Here is a 23,506-nt window from a genome sequence, read left to right on the forward strand (position 1 = left end):
GTAGCCAGCAAGTGAAAACAGGTTTTGTATTTTTCATTTTCTAAAAGGTGATACAATTTCTAGTGAAAAGGTTGAAAAGTTCAAAACTTATTAGTATTCCATGATTGTGGAATTCGAAAGTAAATTTTAAGACGTCAAAACCCTGGAACCAGTTTTAATACTTTCAGCTCACCATTTAGTGCAGACGCTGATTCAGCTCTAGAGGACATCAAAGCAAAATATGACCTCAAAGAAAAGTTCCAGTCAGTTCTTCCGCGAGAGTTTCATGGGAGCCAGAAGTTGTATTTCAGCACTTTAAAAACTTTGCTACTAAACTTTGACATTATTTTAAACAACATTCATTTGTAAACAAGCTATTTTTTTTTGAGAAATGTAATAAGTATTAGAAAAGTAATTAAAGGTAATTTGACAGCAGTGACAAGGAAAAAGAACAACAACTAGTTCCGTGACAGTAAACAGTTAAATACTTCACAGTAAGTACAACTTTAAATTTGTGGTGAAATGTTGTGATGTAAAAGGGTAATTGAAAAATTGTTCTTAAAATTATTTCAATAATTAGCTAAATTTTGTTGTAATTCATCAATAGTGAGTGTAAAAAAAAAATGAAATGAAAATAGATAACACAGTATAAATGTGAATTAAAAGAAATTATACACAGTTAGCTAGCTTATTGTAAGTATATATATATATGCGTCCCCCAGTTCCCATTTTTAGTAATGCGACCCTCGATAGTAAAATGATGCCCACTACTGCTTTAACATTTAGTAGGATAATCTAAGAGCGGCCCTCAGGTTGAAGTTCACCCAATAATATAAATAAACTACTTATTAATTGTTTTAAATTATGATCCACTTATATGCATATTAAACAATTTTTTTTATTTAAAGTTAGTATTGACAGAATTTACTAAACTTAGCAATATTGCTGTAACATTTTTCTTTACAAAAATATAAAAGTGTTTGCATAAATGTGTTTCAAATTTGGTAAGTAATAATGTCCCTTACTAAATTAGACTCCAGTGTAGGTTACTAATAGTGAATAGTTGTAAAAATGGTGTACTTTTAAAAAAAAAACTGCCTGCATAATTGATTTAAAAAATTAAATTTTTCACTTTCAGAAAAGAAAAAAGTAGCCGTTGCCAGGGGCGTAACTAGGGATTTGGGGGCCCGGGGGGATTGACCTCTTTGGGGGCCCCTTGCATTTTGACATTCGACATATGACATGGAATAATGTACGCAAAAATATATAAGCCCCAAATCAAATTGGTTCAGTATATCAGTAAACTTAACAAAAAGTAATCAAGACTCTTTTAATGAATAAAAGCTTTGTTTATTAGTTAAATAATGCACAAGTGACAAATCTCAATTGATATCGCTTCACGTCGTGCATTCTGTGCATCAAAGACATCTATAACATCAACTACATCGATTCTTTCTAGTATTTGTGACTTCACTGACATTAAAGCCATGATAAGCCTTTCTTGTGTCTTCATCTCCATATGAAATCTGTCCAGCACTTCTGTCGCAACATGTTTGAATTGCAGTTCTATTGACAGTCCTACATTAAAACTCAACTTCCCATCAAGTCTTTTCTTCTATAGCTTTTATATAGCGTTACTTTCATGCTTATAGCATGCTCAGAGCGCTTTGGTTTTCCGTTCTGCCTTGAGGCGCTCAGTAAACGCAACTCTGCCCGAGTCGGGTGTCGAACCTCGAGTCCCCTTGTAGGTAGCCAAGACAAGCTAAGTTCAAGCGCACTTAGCCTCTCGACCACGCTTCCCACAGGGATTACAGTGAATCCATAGTATTCACTACCTTCTTTTGCTTTTTTGATGGATTGGGTTTTTGTCAGTTTCTCATCATTTTGCAGAAAGCATGAAAGGGTACTAATTTCTTTAGCAGCTTTCCATATATGCAGTCCAGACTTTTGTAGCTTCTTCCGAACTATATTAATTGGGAGCAAGAGCTTTGACCAGAATTCAAGATAAGCAAAAAATTCTTAATTTCCCACTGCATGAAGAAGATTCTTTCCTAATATTATATGGTACTACGTCATTGTTGGTTGTTTATATATTGTGCGCAAGCAAAAGGATTCAGAGCATACAAAAGTGGGAAAGATCCATATCTCGTTATGCTCGAGTATAGAAATACTCCGATAAGTGGATTGCCGTACTCACCATCACAACTGATGACGAGTAGAAGACTCAGGGAATCATTCGAACTGATCCCAAACTATTGAAATCATCGGTAGCTGAAAATGCAGAGACATTACTCAACGAACGACAGATGAAAAGCAAAGTGAAATACAATGCAAAAGCAAGACTACCTAAAGATTATTCTGTCGGAGAGTTCGTCTAGGTCAAACATGGCAGAAAGCAGTTGTCATAAAAAACATTCAGCACCCAGATCTTACATCATAAAGACAAACGGAAAAACATACAGAAGAAATCAACGCTTTTTGAATAAGAGTTTCGATGAAGACATCTCTGGGTACTATGATACCGATGGAGACAATGAACTGCAAACTGTTGGAACAAACGAAACAGACAGTTATAGACCAACGTCTAGAGAACTTGTTGTGCCAGTCAAGACAACCAGAAGTGGACGAATTGTTAAAGTTCCTAGTAGACAGGGCCGGCCTTAGGCCACTGCAGCCTATGCGGTCGCAGTGGGCCCCGCGCTTTCATAGGACACGCGCTAATTCTAAGTGTACATTATTAAATTAAACCATTATAACGTATATAAAATAACAGGGTTTTCGTGACCTCCTGATTTTCCAGGGCCTCCAGGAAATCTCATGAAAAGGCAAAATATACGATAAAGTCCTGAACTTTTTTTAAATTTATTCAAATCTCCTGAAGAATAGACGAAATTGACATTTTGGGGTGCCAATAAATAAAAAGTGGCATTTCGAGCTTTCATTTGATAAAAATGTATTGCAAAGATGAAAGTAGGCCTATTTTCTAATTCAAAAAAAAATAATATTGACATTATGCTCATCCCTACCCAGACTAGGCCCCGCGCGATCAGTTTTGCATAGGGCCCCCAAATGGTAGATATCACTCTTAAGAACTTTAAAAGGAAGGGTGTGATAATAACTTCAAAAGGAAGGATGTGCTAATATTATATGATATTACGTTATTGTTTGTTGTTTGTGTTTTGTGCGAAAGCAAAAGGATTAGATGGAAATAAAAATAGAGTTTCCATTGGATTGATGAAAGATTAATAGAGGGGTAATAACTCGAGAGTGAAGTTTAATTCTGAAATTAAAGACGCCAAACCCGAATAATGGACTATTCTTGCATTAAAAAGAATAACTTTTGGATCTGTTATACTCGATTCTGTAAATTTTGCTTCAAGGTTAATTAGTGTAGCCATAAAATACTCGCCATTTAGATCTATTATTAGTAAAGGTAACAAGATACCTGGAATTCGCTGTATATCATGCAGTTTTATTCGTGGCAACAAAGTTTAAAATGTAAAACTAACTTTAAAAAAAACTTTGATCTCTGTGGGAAAAAATATTTTTAAAATGTCAACAAAGTCAACATACTGATAGACCTAGATCTAGGTTTAGTCTTTGTGATAAATTTTTAATCCATAAATGTTGAAAAAAAATGACACCCGTTGACACTATTTGTCAATCAAATATATTAATTTATGTATTTACAAATAAATTTCGGACACCCATTTGGGGGTCCCCCACTAGGTGGGGGCACGGGGGGATTTTAAATTTCTCCCCCCTCCCCCCCCTTAGTTACGCCACTGGCCGTTGCAACAGAACTTTGAATGGTCTAAAAAATTATGATGTCGGATTTTCACTATCTTTTCTAGTTTACGAGATCTAAACCGGGACGGACAGACGGACGGACAGGCAGACAGACCACACCTTTCGGGGGCAGCTAATAAAACAAAAAGCAAGTTTAGCCTTGTATCTCATACTTACTAAGAGAACAGCTAGACATAGATTTGGAACCTTTTCCAGGTGTTGTTTTATCTTCAGGGCACTTTTTACACGGACTGTTTCCTTGATCGATTTTGTAGGAACCAAAATCACATTCAGAGCATTTATCATCCTTTTTTTCATACCCTGGGCCACAGTAAACTGAAAATTTTAATTGTTGCGAATTAACATTTGTTCTTCTTTAAAATTTGTATTTTACACAAAGAGAAAAATTGCAATTTATATATCCGACCAGTTTTTAAAACACCACTATTGAAGTCGACACTTTTGGTGTGGAACCTTTTGGCTGGACAAATGGTGGGCCGAGACTAGGTGGACTTGATTTATGTAAACAGCTCTCACGATTTTCTTAAACATTAGACAGTTGGTGTATATTTTTTGGAAAATAATGTCTAGTTTGTTTACAAAACTGGGAACTATTTTTAATTTGCGCGTTTCAATTTTTTGAAGTATAAAAAAAAAACAAGAAAAAAGACTTGTATAAATAGGTTAGATCAGTCCCATGTAATGAAATTTTTAACAGTTCTAGACCTATTAGAAATATTTTATACAAGTTCTGTTTTGCCTTATTTCATGCTTTTAACCTACTCAATACGCTGCGATCCTATCACTTAACTGAATCAATTGGAAAAATGAGTGGCTGGGAAGAAAGAAAATGGATTTTTGGATGAATTTTACCCCTAATCGCTTTTAAAAGCGTTTATTTAAAAAAATCTAGCAAATGTTGAAAAGTCTGTCTGTTTGGGAAGTGCCCTATCAGCCAAAGCCAACCCAGATGACGAGGTAGACTTTCGTGTTGCACGTGCCAGGGCTGATTTTGGCAGACTTCAAGGACAAGTGTGGCAACAGAGAGGACTCAGCATATCTACAAAAGTCTACAGAGCTGTAGTCCTTCCGTCACTCTTTTATGCACAAGAGTTCTGGACCTTATATTCCAGCAATATCAAAAAGCTAAATTCCTTCCATCGATGCTGTGAAAGAAAAATGCATCAGGTGAACTGGTTTAACCACATATAAAACATTGAAATCCTAAAGTTGTCCCATAAGAACAGTAGTCTAGCTGCAGCAAAAAGCAGCGAAAATTATCTTTCGGTTTCAAAATTGTTTGTCAATGGGCGGTACTTCTGCATCGGTACGTGACGTTTTAGAGCAGCCGTTTTTGAGCGAGCTGTTTTGGCGTAGGGGACATTTTGGCGCGAGATATAATTTGACGATGATTTAATAACCGCGTTACTATTTTAGATAAAGAAATAAAGAATTTCAATTTCTAGACTTAAAGTGTAGATTTTGATTTCCAAACGTCTAGATAAATATTGCAATCTTATTATATACTAATCTACTATTTTTAGCGGCCCCCGAAAGGGGAAAAGACGCTATTAGTTTTGTGTGAAATGTCTGTCCGTCTGTCCGTCGGTCCCGTTTAGATCTCGTAAACTAGAAAAGATATTGAAAATCCAACATCACAATATTTTAGACCATTCAAAGTTCTGATGCAACGGCTACTTTTTTTCTGAAATCGAAAAAATCTAATTTTTAAAATCTGTTATGCAAGCAGTTTTTTAAAAAGAAAAAGCTAATTAGTATGCATTATAAGTTAGACCTAATTTAAAACGAATAGTAATTTTATAAACATCATTTTCGTGAACCTTTTTTAAACCGAACGCCTTTAACCTTTTCAAAAAAATACGCTCAATTATAAGACATCAGTTAGGCCAGGTGAGACGCGGTGGCTGAGCGGTAAAGCGTTTGGTTTCCTGGTGAAGACTGGGATTTTCAACTTTGAAATATTTGGGTGCCTCTGAGTCCACTCAGCCCTAATGGGTACCTGACATTAGTTTGGGAAAAGTAAAGGCGGTTGGTCGTTGTGTTGGCTACATGACACCCTCGTTAACCGTATGCCACAAAAACAGATGAACTTTACATCATGTACCGTATAGACCACAAGGTCTATAAGGGGAACTAATTAGGCCAGGTTCACATCTAACTTTACATTCACTTTCACCAATCCTTTGATCTGCTGGACCGTTGGGTCAAGAACTCTCCATTCTTATCTCTCATTTGTCTTTGATAAAATTTCATTCGTATGTTTTTTCTGAAAATATTGAAGCCTGCCTTGGTGGACCACTTTGGGGGCCGATTTTGAGTTTGTGTTTCCACACAAATTGTCTTTTGTAACCTTATTAAATTTAATGTTGCATTCAGTCTATTGATAGGTTATCAAAAAATTATTTTTTTGCATAAATCTAATCTAAATTGCATCTAAATTGTTTCAAATTTATATTGTAGTTCTAGATCTATTAGACAAAGATTTTAAGAGTGCTAAATCAGAAGTTTAGTTTATGTAGATTCTACATGATTATTCTAGTTCTAGTTCTAGTAAACTATCTTCAACCTTGAAGGAACATCCGAAACATGTAAAACATTTTACAAACATTTTCTAGACCTAGTCTAGATTTTAGATCGCGATCTAGATTTAGATCTAGCTTAGATCAAGAGTCTAGATCCATATCTAAACCAGATCTATATCTAGAGCTTGTCTAGAAAGCTAGTTCTAGCCTGGATTCCAATTCTAGTTCTTCTCTGAATTCTAGTTCTAGTTTTTAATCATAGATTCTAGTTCTATCTAGAATCTAGATCAAGTCTAGATCTAGATCAAGAAGTAATCTAGAGATCTAGTCTATTGTAGATCTAGATTCTAGATCTAGACTATATCATATCTAGAACTAGTCAAGAAATCTATATCCTGTCTAGATCTTGATTCTATATATATTCTATATTCTGGATCTTTGGGGGTGACAACCAAGTTGGAAAAATTATAACTTGGCAAAGCTAGAAACAGGCAGCATTTACAGACCACCAAATTCTAGTTTAGAATACATGCAGGAACTATGTAATCAGATTACTACACTTAAAGAGACAAATAAAAATGCAGTTTTTTGGATTATGGGTGATTTCAACCTACCTGATATAAATTGGAAAACACTAACCATAGATAAACACCAAAACCTTAAGGACATAAATGAGCTTTTCATAGAAACTTTACACAACCTAAGTTTAGATCAAATCATTAAAAAGCCAACTAGATTAAACAACACATTAGATCTCTTCTTAACCAACAGACCTGGATTAGTAGTTGATTATGAAATTATCCCTGGTCTATCAGACCATGAGATCATAAAAATACACAGTCAGATAAAAGCAGTAGCCAATACAAAACCCAAAAGAAAAATCTTACTCTGGAATAAATGTAACCTAACACAACTACACCAAGCTGCACTAAACTTTCAACAAACATTCTTATTAGAAAAAGACATTAACCAACCAGTCGATGACCTCTGGAATTTCATTAAAAACCATCTTAAAAGCATAATAGAAAATCATATACCAACTAAATACACATCAAACAAAATAAATAAATGCTGGTTTAATAATAGACTAAAGAAGCTTTGTAAACAGAAGGAAAACCTCTATAGAAAATTTAAAGAAACTAATGCAGAAAGAGTTTACAAAAAGTATATAAAAATTAAACACTTAACCCAAAAAGTAAGCAGACAGCTGCAGAGTGAATACATAAACAATGTAATATCTAAAGATAACAACAAAAACCTATGGTCATACATTAAGTCTAAGAAAATGGAAACAACAGGCGTAGCGCCATTAAAAGATGAACATAACATAATACATAATGATAATGAAACTAAAGCAAACATTCTAAACAAATACTTTGCATCAGCATTCTCAGCCCCAGGAGACAAAGACATATTACTGAATTTGAACCAAGTAGACAACATAGAAGATATAGTAGTACAAGAAAATGGAATTCAAAAACTATTAGCCAACACCAAACCAAATAAAGCTTCTGGACCTGATGGTATTCCAGCTAGATTACTCAAAGAACTAAGTAATGAGCTAGCCCCAGTGTTCAAAATACTCTTTCAGGCTTCACTTAACCAGGGCAGAGTACCAAAGGACTGGAAAGAAGCTAATGTCACCCCCCTATTTAAAAAAGGAGAAAAATCTGACCCAGGGAACTACAGACCAGTATCACTTACCAGCATCACATGTAAAATCCTAGAACACATAATATGTAGCAACATCATAAACCACTTAGACAAACATAATGTCCTCACACCATACCAACATGGCTTTAGGAAATATAGATCATGTGAAACACAACTAATAGGACTAATTGATGATTTTTCAAAAGGTTTAGATAATAGTGAACAAATAGATGCTATCTTACTAGATTTTTCTAAGGCTTTTGACAAAGTTCACCACCATAGTTTGCTTAAAAAATTAAAATATTTCGGCATTAATGGTCCACTGCATCAGTGGATTAAAGACTTTCTGATAGGGAGAGAACAAACTGTAATAATAAATGGCTCTAAATCAACACCGATAACAGTAAACTCAGGTGTACCTCAAGGTACAGTCTTGGGTCCACTACTATTTTTAATTTACATAAATGATTTACCAAATTGCATTAGTTCAGGAACAAAAGTCAGATTATTTGCAGACGATTGCATAATATATAGAACAATAAAAACAACACAAGACACAGATATTTTACAAAGAGAATTAGATGAATTACAGAAATGGGAATCAAATTGGAGCATGTCTTTCCACCCAGAAAAATGTCAGTTGTTAAGAGTAACAAAAAAACTAAAACCAATTAATTCCACTTATCTTATTCATGGCAAACCAGTATCACAGACTAAAAACGCAAAATACCTAGGTGTTATAATAAATGAAAAACTATCATGGAATCCACATATTGATGAAACTACAAAAAAATCAAACAAAGCATTAGGATTTATTAAAAGAAATTTCTATAAATCAAATAAGAACATAAAACTAAAATGTTACTTAACCTTGGTTAGGCCAATAATAGAATATGCATCCTCCGTTTGGGACCCCTCAACTCAAGAAAACATTAAGAAACTGGAACAGACACAAAATAGAGCAGTGAGATTCATAACAAACGAATATTCACATTTGACTAGAGTAACACCTTTAGTAAAATCACTAAATTTAGAAAGCCTTCAGGACAGAAGGCTCAAAAGTAAAGTAGCAATCATACATAAAACACTGAACCATAATCTTCAAATACAAAAACAAAATTTAATAAAATACTCTGAAAGACACAAAGATAAAGGCACATTCCTCGTCCCATATGCTAGGACAAATTTGTACAAATACTCCTTATTTCCTAGTGCTATTAGAGCATGGAATGGGTTGCCTGAGCTAGCCAGGAAAACCAGTGACTTGGCAGAATTTAAGTCATTGGTTAATATGCATGACTAAATGCATGACGCGTAGGACGTAATCATCTTCTTTTTTGAAGTAACGTCTGTATTATATAAGATAAGATAAGATAAGATAACATTGAAAAAGATAATATTAAAATCTTGAGATATATCTTGGAGCAGTGGCGTCACTAGATGGAGGGTGTGTGTGGGGTGTGGTCCACACCAGTCGACACCATTTTGGGGGTGACAACCAAGTTGGAAAATTATAACTTGTCAAAAGTAGACACATTGAAAAAGATAATAATAAAATCTTTATTTATATGCCCAAATATGCCTTGACACATCTAGATGGTAGTTGAAGTGTAAATGATACTGCACAACGTTTTACCATTTAAAGTATAACAAAAGAAACCTGTTCATATGATGTTGAGTCTGTTTAAAATTTTAATTAAATATTATTGTAAAATGTGCAAAAACATTTGAATACATGTAATTAATATTGGGATTTTACATTTGAGTAAAAATTCAATAAAAGTAGGTAATCAGCTCACTGTATTAGCTCAATAAAAAAAAAAAAAAAAAAAAAACTAGCAATAGTATTCATTGGAACATATTTCAAGAAAGTTGATGGGGAGGGATGACACCCTAAGCTAACTCACTAGGTGCCACCGACATTGTATCGTAAGGTTTCCATGCTAATCTTAGGTGATCACTTAACACTATTCTACTTATTCTAGAAGAGTTAGAAGAGTCTTATCAAAGACGATGTGTTGCAATGTTTGCTTTTATGTAAAATAACACCAACTTTCTTTAAACGATTAAACTATTGGTGAATTTGATGGGGGCCGCCTCTGAGTTTGTGTTATCACACAAACTCTCTGTGTAATCTTCTTGTTGTTGTTGTTTTACGAGAGAGAGAGAGTGCGAAAAAAATGGGTTCAATGTAACATTGCCAAAAAAAAAATGAATTCTAATAGCATTGAAAAGATAAATTTTGATCTATTGTCGTTTGGCTACATTCAAATGGGAAATGACAAACGATTACAATTAATAAAATCGAATTGATATTTCTTTTTTTTTTTAGAGAACAATATACTAATAGAAATGTCGATATGGGAATATGTACGAATTACCAACTTTCAGATCTTGGCGGGGTGGGGTAGGGGAGATAAGTCAAAGTGCTACTAAATTTAACAGACCCATATATGAAAGCGTGCATGTGTCGGGGACGCCTTTTAGGTGGCTAAGCGGACCGCATGCAAAGTGGACGCGGGCCGCATGCGGCCCCCGAACGCCGTGTTTGACATGCTTGTTGTAACATAAACAGCGCTCTACAGGGAACTATAGCAGCAGTGCATGCAAAATTGCCCAAGAAAGACACTTTGCGTAAAGTAATTCAGCGGAGAGGAGATGAAAGCAAGGAGCTCCTCCACAGCCTGAACGTAGGTCAACTTTGACTATTCCGTTAGAATACCAGACCTATATAGTTTCACCTGAGCTGAAAGAAAAGTTTCTTTTGCATGACTCGGGAGAAAATGACATTAAAAGAATTTTACTATTCCATAGAGAATCAGATGGCAGTTGGAGCAGTCAAATGAAAAAAAACTTGACGTGGTTGGGACATTCAGAGTCACCGCTTTTGTATTCTAATAGATCTAGGTTATTATGGCAGAAAGATGTGGTTTTGTAGTGCCTGTACTATATGCACTAATGCATTATAACCCTCTCCCCGAAAGAGGATAACTTTCCCTATTTTATGCACGCTTACTGTGAAGTATGGACGGCTGCCTAGTCTTGTGTAATATTAGTCAAAAAATAATTAGATAACAAACTTAAATACTAAAAATAACGGACAGAAATATCTCTTGTTCTGTACATGAAAAATTCGTCTAAACACAAACACTCATACAACATATATGTATCATTCTTTTTTAAGTAAATAATATAATAAACATAAATAAGGTCACGAAAACAATTCGCGCTAAAACGTAAAATGCGCCAAAAACGACTGCGTTAAAACGATCTTCTCGCGTAAATGGCTGTTCCAAAACGGCTGCGCCAAAACGTCCTGCTTCGCTGCTTCAGATCTGCCACGTCACCAGAAAATTCTTCAGTGGAGACTGATAAAGGTCTGCTATGAATTTTGTTTTTCTTTAGCGAAACTCGACCCTGGCAGTACCAGAGAATGAATACTCGTTCGTTTGTAACAAAATAATAATAATAATAATATTATTAATATTATTGTTATAATTATTGTTATTATTATTATTATGTTAGAAATGAACGAGTAGTCATTCTCTGGCGCTGCTAGGGTCGAGTTTCGCCAAAGAGAAACAAAATTCATCGTAGTCCCTTTAACAGCTTCCACTGAGGAATTTTCTGGTGATGTGGCAGGTCTGCAGCACTACCGCCATCTGACAGGCAACTAAGATTTATTATTATTATGTTAGAAATGAACGAGTAGTCATTCTCTGGCCTGCCAGGGTCGAGTTTCGCTAAAGAGAAACAAAATTCATAGCAGACCTTTATCAGTCTCCACTGAAGAATTTTCTGGTGACGTGGCAGATCTGAAGCAGCGAAGCAGGACGAAGATGTTCCTAGGAATGTTAAGGGCCTTGAAGGTGTCTGTGAGGTCAGTTGTTATTATCCCCTCGGTTGATATAACAATGGGGTATATTGTTATTTTGGACAATTTCCATGGACGCTTAATCTCCAAGCCTAGGTTCCCATATTTTCTTTGTTTTTCTATCTCAGTTTTTCTTAAATTATGAGATAGTGGTACGGCGATATCGATAATGGTAGCGGTTTTTTCTTTTTTATCGATGAACAGCAGATCCGGGCGATTGAAATCTACCGTTTTGTCGGTCAGAATAGGCCTATCCCAGTACAGCAGATGTTCAGTAGACTCGAGAACCTCTTGCGGAGAGTATTTATAATAAGGGGGAGTGTCCTTACCGATCAATTTGTACGTCAAAGCCAGGTGTTGGTGTATTAACTTTGCAACTTGGTTATGGCGACCCAGGTAGGCCGATTCTGATAGGGCTGGACATCCTGCCATAATGTGTTCAATCGACTCGCCCACATTTCCACATTTTCGGCATTTGTCGACAACATTGAGTTTCAGGATATGCTTCTCGTAATTTTTTGTCCTGATTACTCTGTCCTGTATTGCTGTAACAAAGCCTTCTGTTTCAGGGTAGAGATGACCTGCTTTGAGCCATGTTAAGGAAGCAGCCTTGTCGATGTTGTCCCCATGTTATGAAGCCGGAAATTTTCCGTGGAGTGTTTTTTCCTCCCATTGGCGAATCTCATGCCCTACGTCGTCCAAACCGACATTGACATCAGCATTGTGTAGGTTCAGAGGGGTTGCATCGGAGTCGTATTTCCGTAGGAAGGAAACTACTTTGTTGCTGGAGGCGAGCAGTTTTGATCGTATTTTTAAAACTTGCATCTTACACAATTTGAAGATGTTCTGCAATCCACGACCCCCATCCTTCCTGGGCAGGTATAACCTTATGGTGGAGGACTTGGGGTGTAGGCATCGAAACTTGGTTAGTAATTTTCTAGTGAGTCTGTCAATGTCATGTAGGTCGGTGTCAGTCCATTTGATCACACCGAACGTGTAAAGGAGCACTGGGACGGCCCAGCTGTTTATTGCAGTGATGAGATTACTGCCATTTTATTAACTCTTTGCCTATATTTGCCAAGAAAGTCCTCTTTTAATTTCTTATGGTTTATCTTGGCATTCTGGTTTATTCCAAGATATTTATAAATAGAGGCGGAGTTCAATTCCTCGATGCCTTCAAATTCAATGTTGGTGTTCGTTGCCTTGCCCTTTTTAATGCTTATGATGCCACACTTATCCAGGCCAAAAGACATACAGATATCGTCACTAAAGCATTTTACCGTTTTGATTAAGGTGTGTAATTTTTGCTCGGTTTCTGCATATAGCTTTAGATCATCCATGTATAATAAGTGGGACACACATTTTGTACATTTAGTGTCAACCCTAAAACCGTTTGTAGAGTCTTGGAGTAATGTAGATAGAGGATTAATCGCTAGGCAGAACCAGAGTGGAGATAGTGAGTCACCCTGGTATATACCTCTTCTTATGTGCACAGAACCTAGTTTATCACGATTAAGGTGCAGGTTTATCTTCCAATTATTCATACAGACTTTCAATAGTTGTTTTATTCTTGGGTTGATTCTATGAATATCCAGGGTTTTTAATAGCCAATCATGCGGAACTGAATCGAAAGCTTTTTTGTAATCGATGTAACACATGTGTAAATTTCTCTTTCTTCTATTAGCTTGATGCAATATAATACCATCTATAGTTAGCTGTACTTTACAGCCCATCGACTCTTCAATGCAACCTTGTTGTTCCTCTGCTAGTAGATTATGGGCAGAACAAAATTTATACATTTTACTTTTTAAAAGTGAAGTTAAAAGTTTATACACCACTGACAGACAAGTGATAGGGCAATAGTTTGATGGTTGGTTCGGATCCCCTTTTTTGGGGAGGAGAGATGTTCGCCTTTCAGTGAGTTCTAACAGCATTGAAGACGGTTCTGATATTAGCTCGTTAAAACTTGATGTTAGTGGTGCATGTACGGCTGTAAGTTTTTTCAGCCAAAAGTTGTGTATATTGTCCGGTCCAGGAGCAGTCCAGTTGTGGGTTTTTGATATAGCTGCTGAGACTTCCTCAGCTGTGAAATCCTCATCAGGCATTTCTGGTATTAGGTTGTTTTTAGTTTGGATTTCCTCGATCCAGTCAGCCTGCACATTGTAATGTAGCGGGTCGGACCAAAGCGCCGCCCAGTAGTCGGTAAAGGAGCCGTGTTTAGTGCTATCAATGGTTTGAATTTTGTCAACACCATTATCAGCTAGTTTACGGAAGAACTGTTTTCTCATGTGCTGAAATAAAGCGTTATGCTCCTTTCTTTTGGTGGTTTCGTTGTAGCGCTTTAACCTAGCTCCCTTTAGTTTATAATTATTATTATTATTATTATTATTATTATTAGACAGAGAGACAGAGATAGAGAGAGAGAGAGAGACAGAGAGAGAGAAAAAGACAGAGAGAGTGAGAGACATAGAGAGAAACCAAGACAGAGATAGAGAGAGACAGAAACAGAAAATACAGATAGTCAGAGAGAGGAAGAGAGAGAGAGACAGAGATAGACAGGCAGAGAGAGAGAGAGAGAAAGACAGAGAGAGTAAGAGGGAAAGGGAGAGACGGAGATAGAGACAAAGATAGATAGACAGAGATTATAAGAGAGAGAGAGCCAGAGATAGACAGATAGAGAATATAAGAGAGAGAGACAGAGATAGACAGATATATAAGAGAGAGAGAGCCAGAGATAGACAGATAGAGAATATAAGAGAGAGAGCCAGAGATAGACAGATAGAGAATATAAGAGAGAGAGCCAGAGATAATAGACAGATAGAGAATATAAGAGAGAGAGCCAGAGATAGACAGATAGAGAATATAAGAGAGAGAGCCAGAGATAGACAGATAGAGAATATAAGAGAGAGAGCCAGAGATAGACAGATAGAGAATATAAGAGAGAGAGCCAGAGATAGACAGATAGAGAATATAAGAGAGAGAGCCAGAGATAGACAGATAGAGAATATAAGAGAGAGAGCTAGAGATAGACAGATAGAGAATATAAGAGAGAGAGCCAGAGATAGACAGATAGAGAATATTAGAGAGAGAGCCAGAGATAGACAGAGAATATAAGAGAGAGAGCCAGAGATAGACAGATAGAGAATATAAGAGAGAGAGACAGAGATAGACAGATATAAGAGAGAGAGAGAGCCAGAGATAGACAGATAGAGAATATAAGAGAGAGAGACAGAGATAGACAGATAGAGAATATAAGAGAGAGAGAGCCAGAGATAATAGACAGATAGAGAATATAAGAGAGAGAGCCAGAGATAGACAGATAGAGAATATAAGAGAGAGAGCCAGAGATAGACAGATAGAGAATATAAGAGAGAGAGCCAGAGATAGACAGATAGAGAATATAAGAGAGAGAGAGAGCCAGAGATAGACAGATAGAGAATATAAGAGAGAGAGCCAGAGATAGACAGATAGAGAATATAAGAGAGAGAGCCAGAGATAGACAGATAGAGAATATAAGAGAGAGAGCCAGAGATAGACAGATAGAGAATATAAGAGAGAGAGCCAGAGATAGACAGAGAATATAAGAGAGAGAGCCAGAGATAGACAGATAGAGAATATAAGAGAGAGAGAGAGCCAGAGATAGACAGATAGAGAATATAAGAGAGAGAGACAGAAACGATAGAGAGAGAGTCAAAGAGAGACAGACAGAATATGTCAGAGAGAGAAAAAGAGACAGTTAGATACAGAGATAGACAGACAGAGAGAGACATACAGAAGATAGAGAGACCACGAAATCTTACGGATATTACAATCATTGCCAGATGTCGAGCCTGTTCCTAATGTAATATAATCAGCAGGACATTTTGCACAATAAAACTTTCCATCAGTTACTTTGTAGAATCCAACTTGACAATCTATACACGTTTGATTCACATATTCTGCTCCTTTGTCACAGCGAACTGCAATGTAGAGTATTCTGTTTTATTACAAATGTGCTTAACTCTTTCTCTCCCTAATTATTTAGCACATTCAGGTGGAATCGACGTTGGTATCGTCAGTTAGGAGAGAAAGAGTTAATACGTGTCCCCAGGCTATTCTAGATGGTCATTGGATGACATTACTTTTAAAATGATATATGTGGGCATTGTCAGGATGAATACTTGCACGTTTATCTCTCTCTCATGAAAACATAACACTTAACATGGCTGACACAAATAATAATGCTCTAACCCAGTGGTTCTCAACCTGTGGATAGCGACCCCCTTGGGGGTTGAATGAAGATTTGCCTAAGACCATCGAAAATATGGATTTTTTTTTGTCTATTCTTCTATTGCTGTGTGTGTGTGGGGGGGGGGGTCGCGGCAGAGTGGGGGATTGTAAAAACTGGGTCGCCGAGCTTAAAGGGTTGAGAACCGCTGCTCTAACCCTATTCCCCCCTGACTAACCATATTTTCCACGTGCTAAGTAAGGTTACTTTTGTTTATGCTGTTGGGCGTAAATGACCTATTTTTTTATTTTTTTTTAATGTGTTAAGAAGCTTTAGTTATGATTGTTGGATATTTTGACTGAGGATTGAGGATTGATTTCTATAATTTGTGTTAGTGAACCGGGATATGTAAACTTGATTTGGAGATAGTGACATCATTTTTTTAACCGGGAATATTGATTGATCGTAGTTGGATTGTACTTCTGCAATCAGAGAGATACCAGCCACCTAAGAATTGGTGAGTATTTTTTTTTTAGTTCAATCCCAAGACATAACAATACGTTTAATATATATAATAACAGCACATGGGAAATATGACACACTATCCAAAAAAAAAATCAGTAATATTTCTTTTATAGAAGTACTTGCCAAATGTAGCAAAAACTTATAAACTGGTACAAGTGTCAATTAACTTTTTATAATAACTCTACAGTGACATAGCCATAGATAGCACTAGTTGGAGAGAAACGATGACTAAGAAAGTTATAGACAGCGAGAAAACATGGGCCACGACTCTCGAAGAAAAGCCTGTCACACGGAAAATGCCCAGCTCCTCTACCACCAAAGCGAAAGCCACATTGACATGCAATATGAGATTGGACCAAAGCGCTCTGAGCATGCTATAAGCATGAAAGTAGCGCTATATAAAAGCTATAATAATAATAATAATATACGTGGACGGAAGTGGTTCTCCAAAATAGGGCTCCACAGCCATCGGAAAAAGTGTTCGAGATGAACCATAGTCGATTCACGACTGAAAGAGGCCAATGATGAAGTAACTGCTTACAAGAACAACTCTTACTTATAAACTGTCTCTTTCATGCTGACTGCTATCAATTAACTCTGCCTAGCTCAGTGTTTAAAGTAATCCCCTTCAGAAACATGAGCTGCGGATTAGACACGCAATATCAAAATAGGGTATCTGCTGTCAGTATTTGATATTTTGTGGTTTTAGGCACATTGCCACAATTTAGGCCATGTCGTGCCCATAATCCCTGACGGGCTATTCCCTCCTCATATCTCAAGAGCTAAATTGTATGCAGCTAAGTCATTGACAGTTTGTTTCATAATGTATGAATACCATTATATCTTTGTAAAAGTAAAAAAAACAACGAAAAACAACAACAATATATTTAACAAGGTTACAAAGATAGTTTGTGTGGAAACACAAACTCATAAATCGACCCCCAAAGTGGTCCACCCAGGCTGGTAAAAAAGCAGGTTTCAATATTTTCAGAAATAATATCAGAATGAGATTCTATCAAAGGCAAATGACAGGGAAGAATGGAGAAAGAAGGTTGACAGATCTCGTGTGGTGCCCTAGGAGTCCAGCAGACCAAATACAGATGAAAGTGAGTTAGAAGTTAGATGTAAACCTGGCCTAACTGATGTCTTATAATGAATATCTAATTGATCTAATTGTTTTGTAAAAAGTTAATCTATTATTCAAATCCTTATGATGTGATATTCGTTAAAAATTAAATTCCCTTTGTTAAATGTACCGTACCCTGCTGTTTGAATTGTAGTTTACGCGATAAATGAAAAACTACTTATTAATTGTTGTTGTAAATTATGTTCAACTTATATGCATACTAAATATATTGTTTGCTCTTTAAAAAAATAATAAACATTTTTTGTTTATAAGTAGTAGTTAGTATGACAGAGCTTAAATAACTTATCAATAGAAATGTAAAAAAAAAATGTTGACACAAAATCTAAAATTATTTGCATAAATATTTTAAAAATATGGTAAATATTACCTCCCCCACTTAAGAGCCTCCAGTGCTTGTTATTATTAATAGTGAATAGTTGTAAAAGTGGTGTATTTTTATGAAAAAAACTGCTTGCATAAGCGATTTTAAAAAATTTGATTTTTCGCTTTCAGAAAAGAAAAAAGTAGCAGTTGCATGAGAACCTTGAATGGTCTAAAATATTATGCTGTAGGATTTTCACTATCTTCTATAGTTTACGAGATCTAGACGGGACGGACGGACAGACATTCCACACAAAACTAATAGCGTCTTTTACCCTGTTTCTAGAGCCGCTAAAAATGTCTTGTCGAAGAATTAGAACGAACCACTTTCTAACAGTCCCCCATTTTCCCAAAAAAATCAAACACTTTTTGTAGCTCGTGATTTCAATTTCCAGCATCATGATTCTCCCCCCCCCCCCCCCACACACACCTTTGTTTTTAGAGTTCTTTGCAGAGAGACATATGAAAGGCTCTATAATACATTTGGCCAGTTGTTTTTAGAATTATTGCTTCATGCGCATCCTATGATCACATACATTGTTGACCAAATTCTTCTCACCAATTTTAATGCTTCCCTAGCATTTCTCTGGCCCATGATTTATAGCATCATTCACGTTGATTTAGATCGGCCCACTTATATGGTCCTACAACACACAAAGACAAACTTCTGGCCTAAAATTTTAGTATACAATTCTCACCGACACCCATTTTGTAACCACGCCTGAAAATAATTGAACATACAATCACTGACTTTTCTTAGGTTGCCTGATTAATGTTGATTGTATACTTTGATAGGATCCATTTATATCACTTATAAGTCATACAAAACTGTATACTTTTACATGGTTTCATTTAGTTTTTATACAATTCTGTTGCTTAGAAGCGGTGTCAAAAAGTAACAAAAACATTCACCTACTCTATTTGGTATATTTTTTATTGCTTCTAACGTGATCTAAAAAGTTATATTTCTCAGTACAAGATCCGCTGGCAAACTCATGTATGTATCCAGATTGGGGGCAATAACCAAAGCTAAAAAAGGAACTCGTCTATTAAGATAATCCAAAATTATTACTGAATCTCTGGTAGAAATCAGACTCTGTTGACAGTCTGCTGCAGGCCAGAAGTTTGGCTTAGACATTAATCAAAACAAGGCACATGTGTGAATGTTGTTCTTATTTGCATCTATATTTTTATTGTACAGTAGTTACGTCGAGGTTGTCAATTGTAGTCAAAATAATTTCCATTTGATTGGATCAATAAAATTATCTTATCTTATCTTATGTGCACTTACAAAAATCTTTGTTAAAAAAATAAGGAGTTCTCACAAACGAATTAGCTTACCAACGTTGCAATCCGAAACTGAGGTAGCCCCAGATATAGATGTTTGTTTGTGACGAGGACACTTAATACAGTCAGTGTTTCCTTCTGTATCTTTGTAGTAATCTTTATAACAGTCATAGCAATAAGAATTTCTAAATTCCTTTCCTAGACCACAACCAGCTGAAATAGGATTTTGTAGAAAGCTTACAGCAGCTCACTCTGTCTTTCTGTCTGCCTTGTAAACAGTTTGTATTTGTTAGTTCTCCCACACACATTCTCGGGTCAAGTTGAAACTGTGCACACTTATTCATTGGCATAAACAAGTCATAATCAATAAAAGAATTAGTCAAGTAGTCAAATAGTTACTAGTAATTAATTATATTGTTTGAAAAAAACAAGGGAATATAGTCCTTCAGTATTTACAGATATTGTAAAATAATTATGATTTCGTCCCCTTAGATATTAGACCCCACACTTAGTCTCAGATGAAGTTTTTTTTATTTTATTGTACCTAGCGAAACATTACAAATTAACCAATAAAACTATCAATTATTGGATGAATACCTCCCAGCTAGAAAACTAGTGGATGGTTGGAGATGCAGAAGACGTATCCAGATGCAGTCTTTTATGCATCATGCCACTAGACTATCTGATGAAGCTGGCCTCTCCACCAACCGACAAAACATTCAACGCTTTCATCCCCTTCCCCCTTGGTGTCGCCCAACAACCCCAGACATACGCTTGAAATTAGTAGACCCTAATGCCACTAAGCAAAGCCGTTCATCTAACGACCTTCAAATCCTAGCTCTGGAGACCATTAATACCTTCAAGCCCAGTGCTATTTTTGCATACACTGATGGATCGGCATCAATAGATTCTGGAAGAGCAGGCTATGGAGCCTACATCGACTTTCTTGGCTCTCACACAGTCAAAATCTTTGGACCATGTGGTAGTGTTTGCAGTTTTGATGCGGAGACCATGGCAGTCTGTGAAGCCTTAAAAGTCATTGACTCTCAACTCGGCGAGGGACATTTGAGGGCAACACAGATTGTTGTGGTCACTGACTCAAAATCTGTACTACATGCTTTGCAAAGCCCCGGACCATGGCCCCCCCCCCAATATCAACACTGTCATCATGGCTTCACATAACATCAAACAACGCTATGGCACCCCTGTAATAATGCAGTGGGTACGGAGTCACATAGGTGTGACTGGCAACACAATCGCAGACTCTTTGGCCCACCAGGGAGGGCGAATTCCACCCACTGATCAGGCTGTAAGCTTTCATCAAGCCCTGGCAATAATACAAAAACCAGAAATGGAAAAGTGGTTTGAGTGCTGGGACAAGTCCCAAAAAGCCCGTGGAGTCTGGGAGCGAATGAGGCGCCCTGACCGCACTTCCCCGTGGTGGAGGCTGTCCAGGCCTGAGCAAGCTATTATAGCACAGTGCAGGACAGGCCACTGTCCTGTTGGCTCATATTTCTTGCGGCTATGGCCAAATTTCAATTCACAGTGCCCACGCTGCGGGGAAGAAGAGGAAACCGTGCCTCATATTCTGTTTGACTGCCCCAGACTTGCTGATCTCCGTCTCGACAGGTCTGGGAAACCCAAAATTCTCGACCTGTATGGCGACATTCATGCACTACGCAAGACAGCAGGGTTTCTGTCCAGGGCTTTTGCAAGAGAGGATTTGAGCCTCTCAAGCCCTCACTCTAATGGAGTTTGATGATGATGATCAATTATTGGTAATTAATAATTTTGTTTGATATAGAATAAGGGGGGAAAACTTCTATATTAAACAAAAAAGAAGTTGTAAGTTCGGAGCTCTTTCCATTCGATGAGCTTTTTTATATTTTTGAAATAGGATTTTATTTTAGACTTTCATTTTTTAAATTAAAAAAAACAAAAACGTTAGAGCCAAGCATCCCCATTCCAATATTGGTACAAATTGATATCATGTTCTGAAATATGTACAGCTCTCTCAAGCTACAATGACGAAGGAAATAAATTTCGATACAAATATTTCTGACTTTATATGCAGACAGGTCGCCACCTATTATTAAATGTGTAACTGAGCGGCTAGATATTAAATAAAAGATCCCTTAATGAGATGTAAACATGTGTATATACAAATAAGATAAATATAGATATTGATATTTCCTTTAAGTAGTGAGTCTTTTAATTCTTGATTTCTCATTTTAAAGTGACTCCATACACCTATGTTGTAATTGTAACCTGTGTAATCTTTGAAACTTCAGTCCTATTATTCGAAAATAAACAAGTAACATAAAATATAGTGTTTTTTTGTGTTTTTTTTTTTTAAAGAAATTCCTCTTTCATGAATCTGATGACTTTTCGTAAGTACAATATTTTACAAAGCTAATATGAACTTTGTCTGTCTAGTAATCGGTTTGTAAATTTTATTTTCCCACACCCAATATCAGATCATGCTGAAAATTTTGTACGATAATTTTTTAATCTAACACTTAAATCAATTAACTTTAGCCAAGTAGTAACTTATCAAGTAATGTTGCCATCGAATTTCTTTTAGGTGTATATGCTATTATTGTAATAAACTTGAAAAGGTTAATCTGTTGTTGTTGCAGGCTTTATTATAGGCTTGCAAATTAAATTTCTACAGCAAGTGACGATTCGTTTTCATAAGCACACAATTATAATAATTATTATATTTAGTTAAAGCTTAGAATATGATAAATATTGTTACGTCTCTATTACTATCCAGGCTCTCTTCAAACTGCACCACACTTCACAACGAACTTAAAGAACCTCACAACTCAGTGCTCCAAAGTATCAGTCAGTTTAATTTCAAATACATCGCAATTGGCAGCAACATTAACACTGTCTTTACAAAAACCTAGTCTCTGCTCCGCACTGACTACATCTGTGTCACCAACAGGTTTATAACACTGTCCCCTCCTTAGATCAGCCCGTCCCGGACAGCATGGGATGTGTTGTTTCATCGATGCAGGTGGGGGTCGATCAGTGGGAGTGACAGGGGGCTTGCCTCTTGAGCTAGACGAAGCCATCCACGTTGAATTCAGCAACTGTCGCTTTCGTATTCTCTACCAGTTGATCCTCACCTGGTTGCACTGACATCATAGTCGCATCGCCATCCTCGTTAAACGCAGCAAACGTCGCTTTCTTCTCCAGTCGACCTTCATATTGCTGCAGTGACGTCATTGTTGCATCACCATGTACTTTGGACCCAGCAAACGTTGCATTCTTCTGTCATGCAGTACTGAGGGCAGCAATTTAACACACGGGGAGGGATAGGATGCCAGGGCCGGTGTCACCAAGATCATTGGCCTAACAGGTTGTTTCAAATGGATTTCTCGAAGAGTACTTTTGGGATGGGTTTCAGTTTCACTGGAGGGAAAATTATGGGACAAGTCATAATCTTCAGACTTGTATGGAGGCCATACTTGTGGAGCAGGTTGGTAACACTCCACGTGCAAATTGCCTTCATCTTCTGCATCAGGCTTCAGTTTACTTCCTTCTCTGGTCTGGGCAGCTGGACAAACGTCTGCTGGGTGCAGACCTTGTCTATGGGTCTCTCTACTTCGTCATCAATTTTTGGTGGGTGTTCATGATCATCACCAGGGCTTATCTCGCTGTTCTTGGCCTCTAGACAGACATCTGCAGGTTCCAAACCTCGCTGGTAGCTTTCACCATGCAAATGTTCTTTAACAGCTTCACCAGGTTTGTACTTGTTGGGGAAATCGCAGCAATCACCACATTTCTTCTCATGGGAGCTACTTTCGTACGGCTTGCTATTAGAGTCACAAAAAGCACCATCTTCACCAGCATGGCCATCGTAGCTGTGTATTTCGTAGCACGGGGTTACTACCCCCTCATTCAAAGTTTTCAGCTCGGGGCTCGTCACTTCTTTCTCAGAGGTGTGCATCTGTTCTACTCTGGCACAGGTCTCTTTCAACACGTTTTGAAAGTCATCTAACATCTGTTCTTTAAAGGTGATTAACAGCTCCACTACATCGGGTTCTAACTCAAACAGGTAGGTGTCCGGATCTTCACCTTCTTCAGTTAGTTCATCTCGGAGACGTGCTTGCAAGGTTTCCTTGTTTCCAATT

At 36.9% G+C, this 23,506-nt stretch overlaps 1 protein-coding gene across 2 annotated transcripts in view; it reads right to left on the reverse strand.

The window, feature by feature from the left end:
• The window catches only part of LOC106079991 (sushi, von Willebrand factor type A, EGF and pentraxin domain-containing protein 1-like), an 81,675-nt gene that overhangs the window by 49,494 nt on the left and 8,675 nt on the right, over positions 1–23,506 (reverse strand). For both annotated transcript variants that reach the window (XM_056011170.1, XM_056011169.1), the window contains exons 3-5: positions 19,419–19,577; positions 15,639–15,797; positions 3,946–4,104 (exon numbers count right to left, since the gene is read on the reverse strand). In XM_056011170.1, coding sequence (XP_055867145.1) covers positions 3,946–4,104; positions 15,639–15,797; positions 19,419–19,577 — 477 coding nt within the window. The remainder of the gene's footprint in view (positions 1–3,945; positions 4,105–15,638; positions 15,798–19,418; positions 19,578–23,506) is intronic.

Source organism: Biomphalaria glabrata, chromosome 14 (genome assembly GCF_947242115.1).
Source record: "Biomphalaria glabrata chromosome 14, xgBioGlab47.1, whole genome shotgun sequence".
In the NCBI taxonomy this organism is placed as follows: Eukaryota; Metazoa; Mollusca; class Gastropoda; family Planorbidae; genus Biomphalaria; species Biomphalaria glabrata.